The sequence below is a fragment of the Passer montanus genome, unplaced genomic scaffold, assembly GCF_014805655.1.
Source record: "Passer montanus isolate IOZ18808 unplaced genomic scaffold, ASM1480565v1 scaffold196, whole genome shotgun sequence".
In the NCBI taxonomy this organism is placed as follows: domain Eukaryota; kingdom Metazoa; phylum Chordata; class Aves; order Passeriformes; family Passeridae; genus Passer; species Passer montanus.
The window spans coordinates 246,407-264,066 of NW_024366547.1; the positions used below are offsets into that span (position 1 = coordinate 246,407).

A 17,660-nucleotide genomic window follows, 5' to 3' on the forward strand; every position below is an offset into this window, starting at 1 on the left:
ATTTCCTTTCACATCACGTTGGTTCTGCATGAATTTCAAAACGCAAAAAGCCTTTTTATATTTCAAGCTTATTTCTTCAGCACCTCAGGTGTCCTGGCCTGCAGGAAGAGCCCTGGCCAGCATTCTATGCCCTTCTCCTTGCCTGGTGCAGATGCAGAATCCACTGCTGGCACCAAGTGGCTGCCGGTGGAAGCTGCTCCGGAGGTGTTGGACTCACTGGCCGATTGTGGGTGTGATTTTGGGATGGGAAAGACCTCCCCGTCCTCTGTTTGTCCTGGTGGGAGGGTGGGAGCAGGAGCTGCTCCATTCCCCTCTGGATAATGCCAGGTGAGCACTGCTTTGGCCCTGCTTTTCCTTCTTTAAAACCCATGAAAGGTCAAAAGGCTGTCAGAGGAGTTGTTATCTGTAATAAACCCCAGTGTGCTGTGCCCTGCATCCCCTCCTTGTAGGGTGTGGGGTTATTTCTTCCCCAGAGAACAGAAAAATAACCTGCACAGTGTCATCATGTGCATGGAGGCAGATAGTTGTGGTTATCTGGGAATGGGCACTCTTTTTCCTGCTTTTTTTAAATACTCAGACGATTTTAACACTTAGCACTGTTTGTAGGCTGTGTATGAGTACTGAAAGAAAAATCCCTGTAGGCTTTGCACCCTCCTTCATTTCCAGGTGGTGAGTTGTGTTTGGCTAGAAGACATTCCAGAGGGTACAGGAGCATGGATGTACCTCTGCTCCCAGGAAAGGGGGTGGCTGAGGGTTTTCTTTCATCAGGAATCAGTGAGTTCCCACTCACAAATCCTTTGGAGCCCAGTTTCTTTGTGGATCAACACAAATCTCTGACATACCAGAAAAAAATAAACAGAATTCTCTCCCAGAAATTTCTCTTTAAATGGCATGGCCTGCTTATCCCTTCTGTAATTAATTTAAAGGCATCTGACAGCAGCTTGGAGGCAAGATTTGAACTTTCTTTATCCCTTACTCTGATGCTGCTGCTTTTGTTCAGTTCACTGCTGGTTCTATTGGAATTTGGCAACTGGATGTGGACCAGCTCTCACTTCCCAGCCCTTTCTGGGCTGACCTTTGCAATGAGCACCACTGTACGTGACAGTGGGCATCTCAGTGTTCTGGTTTAATGTTAGAAATATTCATTTTAAAATGAGATAAATAATAAGCAGCATAAATTCCATCGTTTCCAGGCTTTTTTTTTTATTTCTTCTGAACTGTTGTGTCATGTATCAGTAGAAAAAATGAAGAAGAAAAGTATTTCAATTTAAAATTTAAATTTAAATTTTGTAAAATTTAAATTAAATTTTTCCTTCCTGGTCTTTTTGCATCTGGTAGTGCAAAACTGACCACAATCTGAAAGTTTAGTTCCAAAAAACCTGCAGTTAGCTGGTTCTTTACTTCCCCCTCTGCAGGGAGCTGTGCTTGCTTGTGTTATCCCATGGAGCTGCCCAATGCTTGATCCTGAATGCAGGGCAGGGGGAGAGGGAGCTGATGGGCTTTTAGACACCAACTTGAGATTTTCTAAGCATAGTCACCACTCAGGAGGTTGATCTGAGATATTTGGACCCATTTCCTAGCCTTTAATTAAAGATGCTACCTAAAGCTCTGCTAAAACTCGAGGTATTTTAAGGCTGTTGGTAGAAAAATGCTGATTTGTGTCTTTGGGGATGAAATTAGGAATATTACAGCAGAAGAAAGCAGCAGTGCTGCTTTTGAAGCTGCACTAATGGCAAGTTTTTGTGTCCCAGGGGCATGTTCTTTGCATTCTTCAGGCATGGCAGAAACTACTACTTCTGCTTTTTAATGCAGAACATTTCCAACAAATGAGTTTGCCCTCTCCTTTCCCCAGCACAGGAGATTGTGAGAGGCCCACATTTTGCACCATGAGTGATCCCCAAAGCCTGTATCATACGACAGTAAAAATCATCCTTTTCCCCCCAAAACTGTGTGGGCCATTCAGGTGAAAGCACAAGGGGGCTGAGGAGCAGAATTTCTTCATCTGGGATCTGCCTCCTGCCAGAGTCACCCATACAAATCCCTCCAGCCTTGGTGCTCCACTTATCAGGAATCCCTTGGTTTCCCACTGGGAAAAGCAGCCAAAATCTGGTTGATAGGGTAACAATTAAAAATTCATTAGCACTGAAGAGCAGCTGAGGCTGGAATGGGCAACTCAGCAGGCAGCAGAATGGCACTCATTGGTACCAAGTTGTTCCCCATGAGCTTAAAAATTAATTTTGTTGTTAAATGTCATCTTCTGGCTTGTGATCAGCTGGAGTGTTGCTCTTGTGCTTCCTGGTACATTTGGAGGGATAGAATCTATCCCAAATAAGGAATCTCAAGTGCTGAGATCTGCAAAGCTGCATGAAGTCTGATGTTGATGCTTGTGGATTCACAGAGGAGGGGGAAAGGAAAGGATGAAATCCCCATTTTTCAGTGGGCAAAGAGCTGGTGCTCCCCCCCAGCCCCTTCCCAAGCTGGGGAATGGCTCTTCCCTCCTCCCCTGCAGTGGGAGCCAGGAGACAAATTACAGGAGAGAGGGATGAGTGGAGAAAACCTTCTCTGCCCAAGGGCTTTTTGGAAGTTCTGCAGATGCCTCACAGCAGCATTTGTAAGAGTCAGGGTCTGGAAGGGTCTGAGGATGAGGAGAACTTGGGGAAGGTGAAGTTTGGAGACATCCATGAACCTTCCCTTGCTGGGACACTGGCCTTGGAGCAGAGAAGAGTGAAATTAGACCTTTGCAAGACTTCTCTTTGGTTTATTAACCACTGTCCCTGTTTAGAGCAGCCACTCATTAGCCCAGTCCTGTGAGATAAAACTGGGAGGGAGGGATTTCGGAGTTCCTTTTCTCTTCCTTTTTTCTTCTTGCTTTTCCCTGGGGATTTTTTCTTTCCAGCTCACAGCTGCACCTTCTCTATTTCTTCAGGGAGGTCCTGACCTCAACAGGTGTCCTCACACTGGGGCACCATTAAATGTTGTTTTTTGGTGGGTTTGGGGTTTTTTTTACTTTTGTTAAGGTTGGGATTGAGTGCTTGAGAATGTATTTTGTATTTAGATTTAGATGTTAATTATTTATATTAGTTGGGTGTTACAGTACTTTATTAATAAGTTATAAAATGTTTGACTATTTTTTAAATTATGTTTTTTAAGGTTAAACGATTCAATTAAGAAATTACAATTAAATTATTTTTACTTCTAATTTAATGACTTGAAGTCCACAGTGCTGACTTTTTTGTTTAATTTTAAAATATTACTTATGAAGAAGGTGAAGAACAACTAGCTACTGTCTTAAAACTTTTATTTTGTCTCATATATATAGTTAAATTTTCAACTCTTAAGTTTTCTAATATCTCTGTGATATTACACATTTCTAATTAAACTACACACTTGTAATCTTAGTGCTCTCAGTCAATTTTGGGAGCTTTCCCTACAGCCTCAGGTCAAATGAAAATTCACCTGAAAGGTGGCTGTGCTCAGCTGGGGTTGGGTTCCTCTCCAGGCAGCACTGACAGAACCAGGGAACACAGTCTCAAGCTGTGCCAAGGGAAATATTGATTGGATATTAGGAAAAGATTTTTTACAGAAAGACTGATAAAGTTCTGGAATGGCTGCCCAGGGAAGGGTGCAGTCACCATCCCTGGATGTGTTTAAAACAGACTGGATGTGGCACTGGGTGCCAGGGTTTAGTTGAGGTGTTTGGGCTGGGTTGGACTCAATCTTGGAGGTCTCTTCCAACCCAGTGATTCTGTGAATTCTGTGAAATGCAGTGTTAGAGTCTCTTAGTACAGAAAGTCTAAAATTGTCAGCATGCAGGACTCCAACAGAGGCTTCTCCCAAGAGCTGTCCAAGGAATTGCACATAGGGCCAGCGTGGAGAGGCAATCCTGGGCAAAGCAGATCCTGGAACCCATCAGCACTTCTCCTTCACCTATGTTTCCTGCAATGCTGATTCTTTATGGTGCCTTTTTCGTGCTTCACAGCTCGGGTGGAGCTCTGTGCTGCTCCTGTTTTCATGTCCCTGTTCCCTTCCCTCGCAGTTCGAGCGGCACGACCCGGTGGACGGGCGGATCACGGAGCGGCAGTTCGGGAGCATGCTGCTGGCTTACAGCGGGGTGCAGTCCAAGAAGCTCACTGTCATGCTCAAACAGCTCAAGAAGCACTTCCAGGATGGAGAGGTCAGTGGCATTCATGGAATATTTGGGGAAATTTCGCCCAGCCCCAGGCTGAGCTGAGAAATGAGTTAAGCAATCCTTCTTCGGAAAAGCATCCGCTCCGTGTTGAGCCATGGAGGAGAGAGGGAAGAGCTGGGAGTGCAGTGGTTGGTGTCCAGTGCAGGCTGTAGGTTTGTTCCTTATGAAAATAGATGCTGTAATTTTAAAAATTCAATTTGCTGAATGGCACCCTGGCTCTGGAGCCAGAACAAACACTGAAGCCATGCTCCCAGTTCCTGGCTCGACCTTGGATTCATTAGCTGCTGTGACCAGGCAGTTTATTATTTAGTTATTAACTTCTGGGAAAAATTACTCACAATTTAGAGAGGAGTAAGTTTGCAAACCCTACACTCATTAATTCAGTGAGAGTCCTTGGAATTAAGATACCCATACCATAAGATGTGCTTTATCAGGTAAGGCAAGTATGGGCTGAGAAATTACTGAGCATTAGAATTTTACATCTGCCCCTATAATGGATGTTCTTTTATTAAGCCAGAATGTTCTTTTCTTAACTGGGATATAAACGAGCAATTCATCAAAGTGAGAATGGATGGAAAGTCTTTGGCTGGCTGTTTTAGAGCTGCTTTCTTCTGACATCAGAACCAGAGTTTATTTCTTAACTGGTTTAGGTGCCAAGTGTATTATAAAACACAAGTTCTGACCAGGGTCTGCAGCTTTTTTTGTTCCTGAATGGGATTCCTACATTAACAGGAATAATTTGATTTCTGCAGGAAAAAGTGCTTAAATGCAATGTGTGTCTAATAGAAAAATATCAGCTCTGGTTTTGAAGTTTGCAAATTGTTGATTCTTTTGCTGTGATTTTTGGGTTTATATATATGTGTGTGTGTGTATATAGATACTACTGAACAGTAGCTGGCTGTGTGAGGAAAGAGGAAAAGGAATTTATTTTGGAAGGTTTCCTACAGCAGATGTTTTCTTCCTTTCATGTGTAAGCCAAGACCCTGACATCTGTGCCAGAGCAAGAACTTCTTGTTCTTACCTTATTTCTCATCCCCAAATCAGCCAGATTGTCTTTCTATTTACAGCCACCCAGACTCAGAGCAAATCTTTATCTTCCTTTATTCCAAAGACTTTCAAGGAGAGAAAATGGGCAATAGGACAAAAAAAATTTATATTTGTAAGGAATAGAATAGGTGAAAAATTCATGATTCCTTACACTGGTAAGGGTGAAATGCCCAGAAACTGTCCCAGGCTCACCCAGCAAGGCTTTCCCTTGGAAGTGCAGCTCTTTTGAGAGAGCTTTCTTATGGAATCTGCCAAACCTTCTTTTCTTTGTCTGATGCAATTACCTTGACTGCACAAGTCAGCCCTGGCAGCCTCCCAGACAGCAAAACTCTGAGTTTAATCTCATTTTTAGCTGTTTTCCAAGGCTGTTATTCTGCATTCCTGCTTTTGAGAATGATAAGTTTTCTTCTATTTACTGCTAATCTGCTTTCTTTTTTTTTTTTTTTCTTGAGGAAAAATCCCATCTTGCCCTGGATGGTTGAATTTTGTCTATTCAGCAGAGCTTTCACACTCTGTTTTGTCTAGCATTGCTTATGAGTATCCTCCCAAGTTGTACTTACACAGCTGCTGTTCTCCTGGTAAAAAGGACCTGAGTCATCAGCAATATTCACAAGCAATGCATTATTTGGTTTATGCCCCCCTAACTGCTGGAAAACCAAGCTGTCTCTTCAGAACCCAGTGATTCATGTGCTTCAGGGGCTGCCTGGGGTATTAGCAAGGGGTGGCAGTGAGGTGGAATTCCTGGCTGAACCAGGTGAAAAGCCCTCATTTTTGCAGGAGATGTTTGAGCTGTTGTGTTGCAAGCAGGTAAGTGCTTCTGGAATCTCCCTGTTGATGTTTTGTGAGGATTACTTGGGTGATGAAGGGGTTCAGCTGATTATGAATTAACAGCTGGAGCTACAAAGATGTGATCATTCATCTGTTGACTTGCCTGAGGCTGTCCCAGTCTCTGATTTTCACTTTATTTTGGTAGCTGGAACAGAGTTAACACTGATGCCAGCCTCACCTATAGAATTCCTCAAAAAAAAAAAAAAGAAATTTCATAACAGTGATTGTATTCTTGCTACAGACATTCAGTGGTTTTGTCCACATGAAAGCCACGATTTGTAGGATACACTTGTGTCACTGCTTTTGTTTTTTTCAGCTGGTGAAAGGACCACAAAGGCCAGGTTGGGAGGGGCTGGGGGCATCCTGGGAGAGTGGAAGGGGTCCCTGCCTGTGGGACACCATGGAGTGAGATGGACTTTGAGGTCCCTTCCCACCCAAACATTCCAGGGATCCATTATGCACAGACAGCAGTGCTGCTTGGCCTGGCAGCTGCCATTTTGGGAATTCCAGGAAAATACAAGGTTCATGGCTCTTTGCTCAGAACACTGCAAACCCCAGATGTCCCAGACAGAGCAGGCAGGTCACACCACAATGTCTTCTCTGGCCTGGAAGTGGCCACACACCTCGTGGTTCCTGCAGGCTTTCCACTCTCCCAGTGCCCTGCTCTGGCAGGGAGGCAGCATGATAATTGCAAAGATATTTTCTCTTTTAGAACCATTGTACAAAACAGAGGGATCTTTGCATTGCTTCCTGCAGAAGTACCTGATCTATTGGATTTTTTTTTCCCCCTAGGACAGTATTTAATTTAATTCTGCTGTACATCCTAGTGTTCCCCTCGGGAAGAGGAGCAGGCAAACATTGAAGGAAAGCTCCCTGCAGAGTCACCAGGGATTTCTCTCTTCAGTCAGCTCTGTTGTCCACATGTGCTCTCCCATTTTGCCATCTCATCCTTTTTGGCCCAGATCCATGAGTCCAGGGCTGACAAAGCTTCTGTTGCATGTGTCAGTGCACACGTAGATCATCAGAGCAAGGCACGTACTCACTTACAGCAAAGATAGGAACAAGCTGCAAGTGTCTGTATGGAAAGACCTTAAAAATGTTCTTTTTCTTTCAAAAGATTGGTGGCTTCTTCCCTGATTAGGAGTTGTTTGAGCAGAGTTACAGCAGATTGTGTAAATTTGTCTTTGACAGTACCTGCTGAACACATCCAGGTCGTGGAGCTGTGCTGTGTTCTGCAGTTTGGATTTTTAATATCTTGCTCTATCAATCTGTCCTGCCAGGCAGAATAGGAGGAGCCTGAACCTGAACTCTCTTGACAAGCTGATTTATGTCTCCCAGAGAGGGAGTCTGAGTGGTTATTACTGTGGTGATGATTCACCTCCTCCCTTGGCTCCGTGCTGTGGCTCTGCTGGAGTTGGAGGAGCTCTTGTCCCAGTGATGCCTCAGGTTTAGCTTTTATATTTTTCAGATTCTGTGCTGCTTTAGTGTGTGGGTCTGAGCTTCACATTAGGGGATGGTGAGCTCTCTGCACAGAGCAGGGAGACAAAACAATTCCTGCTCCAGCTGGGCACCAAGGACAAATGATCCAAATGTCAGACTCAAGAGCACAAACAATGCGGGCTGGAGAGAGAAAAACAAGCAGGATGGGACTGCATGGGCTGGAGCTGGAATTGGACAATTAACTCCAATATGCAAATGGAGGAGAACTGATCAAAGTGACAGACTCCATGACTGGGTCGTGCATTTTGTGACCATTTTGGTTCATCCTGGGTGCAGCCCTGGCTGGGCTCTTGTGCTGCCCAAGGTGCATCCATGGAGGAGATCCTTTTAATAAATCCCTGCTTTATTCTTTAGCTCTGTCCAGCCTCTGCTCTAGGTCAGCCTTGTCAAGGCATCCCCAGCACTGCTGTGGTGGTGCTGGAGCTGCTCAGGGTGATAAAATCAGGTGCAGTGTAAGCAGGTGGGGTTCAGAGCTGTGCTCATCAGCAGTTCTTCTTCTGGGGATCTCAGGATGTTTTTCCATGACTATCCCAGAGTGTGGCTGTCAGCTCTCACCTGAGCACATGCTCACCTGGCCCAGGTAGGAGAGCAGACAAGGATCCTGCCTTCAGCAGTGGAGCAAACTGGGACACTCCTGTGCTTTAGTGTCACCTTCTGCCACACTGGGTAAGAGCTGGGTTCCCCCAGGGATCCGTGGATCTCTTGGGAAAGACCTTACAGTGCATGGGCTTGTTGAGTCTTTTATCTTTTTTTGTTGTTGTTGTTAGGGTCAGGATTAAATGTGTGAGATGGTATTTCTTGTTTAGAGTCAGATGTTTATTGGTTCTTATCTGTATTACAGTCTCACAAACCCTGAGTTCTACAGCACTTCACTAACAAAATACAAAATGGAGAGGTATCTCTCTCTACAAGGTCTTTTAAGGATAAGCTGTTTAATAAGAAATGACACTTAAGTTATTTTTTCTTTTAACTCAATAACTAACTACTTGTGACTTGCAATGTGGACTTTTTTATCCAATTACACCATATTACTTAAACTCATGAAGAAGGTGGTGAAGAAGAAGGACTAGCTTCTGCTCTAAAATTTTTATCTTGCTTTATATATATTACTATATTTTGAAATCTTAAACTCTTAAGTTTTTTACTATGTGATATTACACACTTTTATTCATACTACACACCTGTAATCTTAGTTTTATCATTTAATTTTGGAAGCCTTTTTCTATGGCTTCAGGTTAAATGTAGTGGTTTTTGGAGGTCACTGTCTGTCAGCACAGAAAGTCTAAAATTCTCAGTAACCAGGGTTCCAACATGGACTGTTTGATATTGTCATTGCAAGTGTGTAGGCTTCAAAAAAATTGATGGAATCGCCTGTTTGCAGTGGTCTCCTGCATCTGAGGATGGTTTTCAGTCCCTTCCTTGTGGGAGTGGTGGGGCCAAGAGGGGAGCAGAAGCACAGGTCACATCCTCAGGTGCCAAGGCTGAGTGTTTGGTGTGTGCAGATGAATCCTCTCCTGGCTACAGCTTTGGGCCAGTGAGTCACTGTGTCATTTCCAGGAGTGTCCATGGTCTCCTTTTCCCATCACCACCTGAGTGTCTTTTCTCTCTCCTAGGGGCTGACTTTTGAGGAGGTGGAGAACTTCTTCACCTTTCTGAAGAACATAAATGATGTGGACACAGCTCTGAGCTTCTACCACATGGCTGGAGCTTCTCTTGATAAAGGTACTGAAAGCTGTGGGGTGTTCAGGTGCTGAAGGCTGAGGGAGCACAACTCATGCTGTGTCTTGGGAGTTAGGAAGATGTCAGACAAGGCCAGGCTGACAGGTTAAAAATGTACCCAAATTGCAATTCCTCCCTGTCATGAGGTGCTTAGCTGGCTGCATCCGTGGATAAAGAGGGATTTCAGGTTTTATACTTCCAGAGTTTTAGATGGAGGGAGAAGAAAGGCTGACATGTGTAGCCTGGGTGGATGAGGAAGCAGTGATTTCATGGTGGTACCTTCAGAAGGACCTTTCTGCAGTGTGCAGAAGCTTGGTGACCTAATGAGGCTGTGGTTCCAGATCCCAGGGACACCACTGTTTCTTCTTCATCCCCATCTTCTGGAGTCACCTTTTTTCCTCCTTCTACAAAGGACTTCAAAAATGAGTGTTAAAAAATGAGTGTGAAAGAATTGTTGCAGAGTTACCTTCTGTGGAGGTCTCTGATGCACATGGCAGAGGCACAGCAGCAGTGGGGCTGGTGGTAGGAACTGCTCAACCCCTGTTTTGTTTCAGCTTTGCTCAAAAATCATAGACTTAGCCTAGAAATAAGGGCTGGGTGCTGCATTTCTGATTGGGAAGCCAAGCAGTGGCAAACACCTTTGGAGCTCCTGGGAGTGCTGGAGGGCAGGAGGGGGAGCACTGGAACACCACTGAGGTCCCAGACTGAGCATTAAAGTCTGTCCAAGGCTCCATTTCAGATAACCCACAGTCCAGGGGAGTGGCTGAATAAACCTCAGAGCTGCTGTTTCCTGGGGACCTTGGTAATAATGTGGTTTATTGATCACACCAATCCATATCCTTCTCATCATGTTTCCTTTTCTGAGCTGGTCTGTCTCAGGTTTGTTTTTAGATCTGACACACTGATTAAAAAAAAAAAGGCAGAAAATCCCCAAAATATATTTCAAACCAAAGTCCCACTCTGCTGCTGGGATCTGTCACAAGTGCTTTGGTCTTTAGGGTTTTTTTAAGAGGGATTTTTTTTTTAACAGACTGAGAATATAAAAAAAAGATGGCAAACTCATTAAAAGATTTTTAGGCTAAGTGGAAACTCTTGTCTGCTACAAAGTTAAAGCTGATTCGTTTAGGCAGCTGCAGAATTAAACATTTTGGAAGTTAGCTATTCCAACTGCTGCTGTTGTGGGAATATTAAGGCATTAATAGGTTTTGGGGCAGTGGAATTACAGAGGGAAACAAACATGTCACATCTCTTCTTGTGTGTGTCAGCAGCCCTTCTCATCTTAAATTTTTTTGGGGGAAATAATCTGTACTCTTTGGTTTAGATCATCATTACCTTAAGACTTCAAATAACCTGATAGGATTTTCTTTCATTTAAAAGTAAAATACCAAGTCTGGGCGTGCTGCTCTGAGCCCTTTTTGTAGCATCCCAGGGGAGGTGACAGCCCAGCAAATCAAATTTACTCAGAGCCTATGGGAAATTAGCATTTTTCCTGTCATGGAAAAGATATTTTTGCAGAATTTAGGTCTGTGTGTAGTTGGTAAATCAGTGTGATTGCTGTTTAATTATGTGCCATTAATGAGCTCGTGCAGCCACTGAGCTGGGAGTGTTTGTCTGGGCTAAGGGAACCTTCCTTGGGCAGGGATCAGATTAAGTCAAGTAAACCGTAAACGGGGTGTGCCCTCCCAAAACTGAAGCTTTCACAAGGTTGCTGTTACAAACTAAAGCTTTCACAAAGTTTCTGGTTACAAACTAACAAATGTAAAAATTACACTGGGATGGGATGGGATGGGATGGGATAGGATGGGATGGGATGGGATGGGATGGGATGGGATGGGATGGGATGGGATGGGATGGAAGAGGTTAGTTTGTGTAATAATTTGCTTACAATGCAGCAAATATTATTATGATTTTAAAAGGGCTGTTTAAAATTTCAGAGGTACCAAACAGCCAGAGCCTTGACAGCCTGTTCTTTGTGTTGCATTAAAATTGCTTCTTCTTCTAAAAAGGATCATAAACCTGTATTTTACTGACCCATTTAAAAACACACGGATTATTTGTTAGCCCCTCTTTCATTTTCCCAGCAACATAATAGCTGCCATTCTCCTAAATCACAAGCACTCCTTAGGAGAATTCCCCAGCCTGGGCTCAGCTGGAAGCAGGACAGGAGCTGAATTTGGTGCTTATTCCCCTTTTAGGAGGGTGTAAATTGCCCTTTTTCTGGACTGAGTGCAGCCAGGCTTCCCAAGCAGCCCTTCTGCCAGCAGAGAGCTGTGGGATAACTCCTTTGGGATTTAGGGCAAGGCATGCATGGGCCAAAGCACGGGGAGACAGCTGAGCCCACTGCTGCTCCGTGGCTTGGACAGCCAGAGAGGTTCATGGAAAATCATTTCGTTTGAATGATGCTGCTTGAAATGGCTCCAGAGTGGACAGGGAATCAGGAAGGAGGCAGAGGTGAGCTGGAATGCAGTCATGGAATTGCTGCTTGCTTTCCTCTGCCTTGGAGAGGGATGGAAGAAGTCAGCCCCCCTGGAAGCACAGCTTGGATTGTTCCTCTGGAATAATGGCAGTGCTGGGAGGGGTCTTGGGGACCCTGGTGTCCAACAGGATCCCCTGCAGCTGCTCACCCTGGGCCACCTGCAGTCAGGTCTGGGATGTCTCCAAGGAATCTCCATATTTCTGGCTGTGGATTTTGCACCAACAGCTCTGCCTTTGGTCTGGGAGCTCTGCTTTTTTCTCCCTGGTCTCCATGAATTTCTGTCATGCTCCCTTTGATGTCAGAACAGCTTCTGCTCAGCTGCAGGGCTGCAGCTTGAGAGGAGCAAGGCAAATGTGCTGTGCACACAGGATTGCACAAGGCTCATCCATCTCTTTCCTGGATGGGTGTTCCAGCACGTACTCATGCAAATGATTTGTAAAAAGTTTAATAGATTTTGGTTGCTAAACTGCCAGTGATGGTATCCAGCATTTCCAACTGGGAGCCTTGAAATGAAATGTGTGCATCAACGTGAGGCTGATTTCTGGGAGCCCAAAACACGTGTGTCCTTCCTTTCCATCCTGGAACAGCCCAGGGCAGGGAGCTCTGCTCCCACCACCCTCAGAGCCATTTGGAAAACAAAGGCAGCAGCCCAGCTGTCCATTCTTTTGGCCACATGTGTGGTTAATCTCAAGTTGGAGGGAAAAAGTGAAGTTTGCCATCTGGCGAGGCTCTGGCCTGGAGCGAAGCCCCGTTTGCAGCTCCTGGTGAGGCATTGCTCACAGTGCAGTTCTGGGAATCAGAGTGGAAAAAGAGGATAACTGTGTCAGACTCTAAACTTGCATAAAATCACTCATGGCTCATTAAAGGAACCACTGGGAGATAGAAATGCATGAAATTTTAGAAGCTTTTCAAGATGGAAATGTGGAACTCATTTTTGACGATATGAAATCCAGGAGAATTTCTATCCCAGAACTCCAAACCTGGACAGGCTTTTAGAGATGTTCCCCAGACAGCACCTACTTCATTTTGTGAAATGGCAAAGAAATTATTCCAGCAGGTTTGCTTCCATTTTATTTGCCTCCCTGAGCTACCCTGTGGTCTGGAGCATGTGTGTGGAAGTGAAAGCAGAGACGCTTTCCCTCTTCCTTATGATCCCTTAAAAACCAGCACGGCCCAGTCATGCAGCCCCTGTGAAGTCGTTTTGGCATCAAGCAGGAAGGATGGCATGGAGCTGACACTGTGCAGTTGGATTAATGAGGGAGGGAGCAGGAACTGGTGGCCATGAGTACAAGCTCCAGCTGGGAAAACTGGGGCTGTGACAAATAAACGGGAGGGGAGGGATCAGGAGACTCCCTGCAGAGATGGAGAGTGGGTAAAATCTCAGCAGAAAAACATAACTTGTCATTAAAGGAATTAGGACAAGGGGCAGTGGTTTTAGATTGAAAGGGGAGATTTTGATTTGGTGTTAGGGAGAAGTTGTTCCCTGGCAGGGTGGGCAGGCCCTGGCACAGGTGCCCAGAGCAGCTGGGGCTGCCCCTGGATCCCTGGCAGTGCCCAAGGCCAGGCTGGACAGGGCTTGGAGCAGCCTGGGACAGTGGAAGTGTCCCTGCCATGGCAGGGGTGGCACTGGGTGGGCTTTAGGGCCCCTTCCAACCCAAACATTCTGGAATTCTGTGATGAAGAAATCGTTCTAACTTTTTTTTTTAGATGTAAGACTACAGCCAAAGGGTACCAAGGGCACCAGGAAGGGATGATGGCATCAAGGTGAAGCACCTTGAGAGAAGTTCTACATTTACAACAAATTAAATTAAATTTGGTGTTGCTGTCTGAGGAAATACAAAGGAATAACTGCTGGCTGGAGCTACATCACTCATGGAGAAAAGGAATTTCTCTCAAAAAGAATAATTACATGGGAAAAGCAGGGTCCTACTTGAGATGATATATATTTTACATACATACAATGCATCATTTCAATTTTCTCCTGCATTATTTAGTAAAAGGAGAGGTTTTGTGGGGAAAAGGACCTGATGGTGGCTGTGAATTCCTCTCAGAAAACCCCAGATTTCACTCAGGGGAGGAGAAACGGGGTGGAAGGTAATGTAAGCATCAATGAAAAAATCCAATTGGAAATATTTTATGCAGTTTGTAATTAATCCAGTTACGGTATGTATTGGATGATTATTTTTTCCTTTCTGACACACTTAACTCTCCAGAATTCCTGAAGGACTGGGGTGCAGAAGCCCATAAGGATGCTGTGGAGGAAAGCAGAGGCTGTTTGTGGTTTCAGTCTGGTTTTGTGATGCATCACTTCCCTCTTTTCCCTTGCTCCACAGCTAAACATCGATCCCAGTTGCCGTGGATGGCGTTTCCTTGGGTCAGGCTTTGTAGAGAAGCAATTTAACTTTAAATACACTCACACCAGCCTAGTGAGGGTTTGGGGTTTTTTTTTGTTTTTTTTTTCCCATTTGTGCAGCAAAATCACGTTCTAACCCTGCCAGATGAATAGCTCCATGGACTGCCCTTTTCTAAAGGTGGGAATAGAACTCCTGTGTGCTTCTCTGCTGCCAGTCTGGGGAGAAAAGGGAAACAATTCCTTACAACTCTTTATTTTATTACAAGCCTAACCTGGTCTGCTCCCTGCGGGAGGGGGAGTGGGTTCATTCTGCAGTTACTGGGTTGCAACAGGAAAAGCAATTCTTAGTTTTTGGAATTCACAGTTTTGGAATTCCCTGCTTGATAGAGTTGAATTCCAAGGAATGCTTGATGGCATTCCAGGAGCTGCCTCGTTGATCGAGCTGATTGCAGCCTCTCTGAAGACACAGAGGCGTTTTCCAGGGAGGAACGGGGGTCTCCTGCGGAGGTGGCCCCCCTGCCCCCTGTGACCCCGTGTCCCCTGTGTTGCAGTGACCATGCAGCAGGTGGCCAGGACGGTGGCCAAGGTGGAGCTGTCGGACCACGTGTGCGACGTGGTGTTCGCGCTCTTCGACTGCGACGGTGAGCGAGGGAGGGAGTGCACGAGTGAGTGAGTGAGTGCGCACCCGGCCCAGCCCGGCCCAGCACACCAGGGGACGGGGCTCTTCCTGCCTGCTCCTTGTCCCTGCATCTGGGCTCATCCCCTGTCGGATTGTGCCATTCCTGACCCAGAGCTGGGCAGCTGAGAGCTGTTTCAACCCCTTTACTCCATTTTCAGTCTCGTGTGAAGGGTGAGGCAGTACAGGTGTTACAATTCACACCATCACAACCAGAAGCTATTTCCTAATTACATTCCAAGTGTTTCTTGGCCTGTCAGCTTTAGCCACACCATGCTTAAATGCCTTAAAGCCAACATCTAAAACTGCCCCTCGTGGCTCCCACTACAATGCATCTTTCACAGCTCTATTTCTCCAAAGTATCCAGTCTTTTTTACAAGGCCATCCTTTGGAACTTGTTTCTGGTTCCATTTCTCTCTCCACAATGTCTGTCCTGTTCCGTGGCATTTCTGAGTCAGCATTTCTCATCTCAAGGTTTGCATACAGATGCACACACTATGTGAGCCTCCTGTCAGGCTTTCAGGATTCTCTGCAAATCCATTTCCCACGTTCCCCTGCCCTTTTGGGAAGGGTATCCGGTGGTAGCCACCCCGAGATGTGCATTTGGGGCACAGATGGGAGGGTTTGGTGTGCACACTTTGCTCCTTTCCCCCCCAGAGGACTCCAGCTGCTCTAACAAATTGAACTGTTGTGCTCCAGCGCTGGAAACGAGCCGGGCTGGGGCTTTATCTCCAAAGTCCTAGACAAATGCCAGCTTAATTTTTAATTAATTAATAGCAGCTCTGTGCCCTGCTGGGAAGCTGGCTTTGCAGAGGGTGTGAGTGCCCCAGGGTAGGTGCTGTCACACTGGAGCACTCCTGGCTTCATTTAATGGGAGTTGCTGGAGTCTTTGCCAGCTGACAGCAATTCTGACTTGGAAAGAAGGAAATTCTGCATTTGCCTAAAACTGCCAAGGCAAAATCATAGTCCTGGCTGGCACCCTGCTTCTCTAGCACAGACCCAGCATCTGGCAGCACTGCTGCAGAAGTATGAACATCAAAAAATGTATTTAATTAATTTATTCCTTGTTGTCCCTCTTGGTTTCAGCCCTGCCTGCTCCTTTGCACCTCCCTCAGGTCACATCTCGTTTTATTTTCCTCTGTGCTTCAGCACCACTGTTGTGGTACAATCTTCACGCCAGATGATCAGGCTGGAGATTAGAGTGAGCTGAAGTGTATCCAAATATTCCCTGTTTGCCTTCTCTCACAGGAGAATCTCCTAAATATTTTGATAGCAAATCTTCAGGGAGAAGGACTCTGGTTGCCAGAGGAGTCCCCCAAAGAAGAGAACAAATAGAAAAGCAGGCACAGACGTGTTTTTATTATTATTATTTTGTTGTTTTCACTCCACCAGTGTTTACAGACATTAAAAACCTGCAGCACTGGAGGGAGTTTTGGTAGTTGGCTGGAATTTTGTTGCACAGTGGCTGCATTCTCATAACCTCATTCATCAGATCAACAAACCTTCCCTTCTACTCTATTAGAAAAATTTGTGCACCCACAATTTCCTAAACCCCTGTCCTGGAAGGACAGGGACATTTGGTTTGCATTTGCCTTTCTGCCTCCTGCAAGCCTCCATGGGGTTGGGATTTAAACTCTGTGGCTCAGGAACCCTTGCTCAGCAGGATATTTTGGGAGGTGGGAGCCAAACGTGGTCTGTTTCTGCAGGAAAGGACACTCGGGGCTGCTGCCCTTTAAAGCTGTCATCTCAAGGAGGTTGGTGATTATTTTTCCTCCTTTTTGCAGGGAATGGGGAGCTGAGCAACAAGGAGTTTGTTGCCATCATGAAGCAGCGGCTGATGCGGGGCCTGGAGAAGCCCAAGGACATGGGCTTCACCCGGCTCATGAGGGCCATGTGGAAGTGTGCCCAGGAGACAGCGTGGGACTTCACAGCTCCCAAGCAGCAGTAGCAGGGCTGGCAAGGAGCACCCCCATTCCCTGGAGCAGCCCCCAGGCACAGCAGGGTGGCACCAGGCTCTGGAGAGCCCGGGCTGGCTGTGCCAGGAGGGGTTTGGCAATCCAAGCTGGAAATCCACGCCTGCTCTATTTGCTTGCTGCTGGCTCCTCCATCTTCCTCTCTCTCAGGAACAAGGAAAGGACTTGTACTGCCACCACCTCCGTGGTGTGGTGTGCCCTGCTCCAGAGCTGGACCCCAAACCACCTTTATTAATGCTATGTAAAAATGGCATGGGGAGGGGGTTCTTTTGATTCTCAGCCTGCTCCTGGGAAAAGCCAGGTAATTCCTGGATTTCAGCCAGCCAAAAGCTGCACCTGCTGCAGAAGGGCAGCTAAAAGCAGTGCAGCTCTCCTGCCTTGCACCAGCATCCTGCAGCAGGAGCTCCCCGAGTGATTTCCTGAGAGGGGAATTGTCCTGGGGAGGGGCTGGCAGTGGTTTGCTGGGTGCTGTCCTCTGTAAAATACAGCGTAAAGGTGTTGCTCCCAGCAGCCTGGCTCTGTGTCTCCATTGCTCCACATCCTCCCCCTGGGCTGAGGCACTGAAGGGGGGGGGGAACCTCCATGACTTTCCAGAGCTGGAAAGACCAAGGGGATCAGTCACTCCTGGAATACTTTCTGTCCCCAGCACGGGAGGGACATGGAGCTGCTGGAGAGAGTCCAGAGGAAGCCACCAAGGTGATCACAGGGCTGGAGCATCAGTGCTATGAGGAAAGGTGGGAGGGCTGGGATTGTTCAGCCTGGAGAGAAACTCCAGGGTGACCTCCAGTGCCTGGAGGAGGTGACAAGAAACATGGAGAGGGAATATTGACAAAGGCCTCAAGTGCCAGGACACGGAATGGTTTCCCAGTGCCAGAGGGCAGGGATGGATGGGATATTGG

At 46.2% G+C, this 17,660-nt stretch overlaps 1 protein-coding gene across 8 annotated transcripts in view; it reads left to right on the forward strand.

Annotated features, from left to right (window-relative positions):
• The window catches only part of MICU1 (mitochondrial calcium uptake 1), an 88,869-nt gene extending 71,598 nt beyond the window's left edge, over window positions 1–17,271 (forward strand). For all 8 annotated transcript variants that reach the window (XM_039706690.1, XM_039706697.1, XM_039706696.1 and 5 more), the window contains 4 exons: window positions 4,037–4,174; window positions 9,178–9,286; window positions 14,664–14,753; window positions 16,573–17,271. In XM_039706690.1, coding sequence (XP_039562624.1) covers window positions 4,037–4,174; window positions 9,178–9,286; window positions 14,664–14,753; window positions 16,573–16,736 — 501 coding nt within the window. In that variant the 3' untranslated portion in view covers window positions 16,737–17,271. The remainder of the gene's footprint in view (window positions 1–4,036; window positions 4,175–9,177; window positions 9,287–14,663; window positions 14,754–16,572) is intronic.
• The last annotated feature ends 389 nt before the right edge of the window (window positions 17,272–17,660 follow it).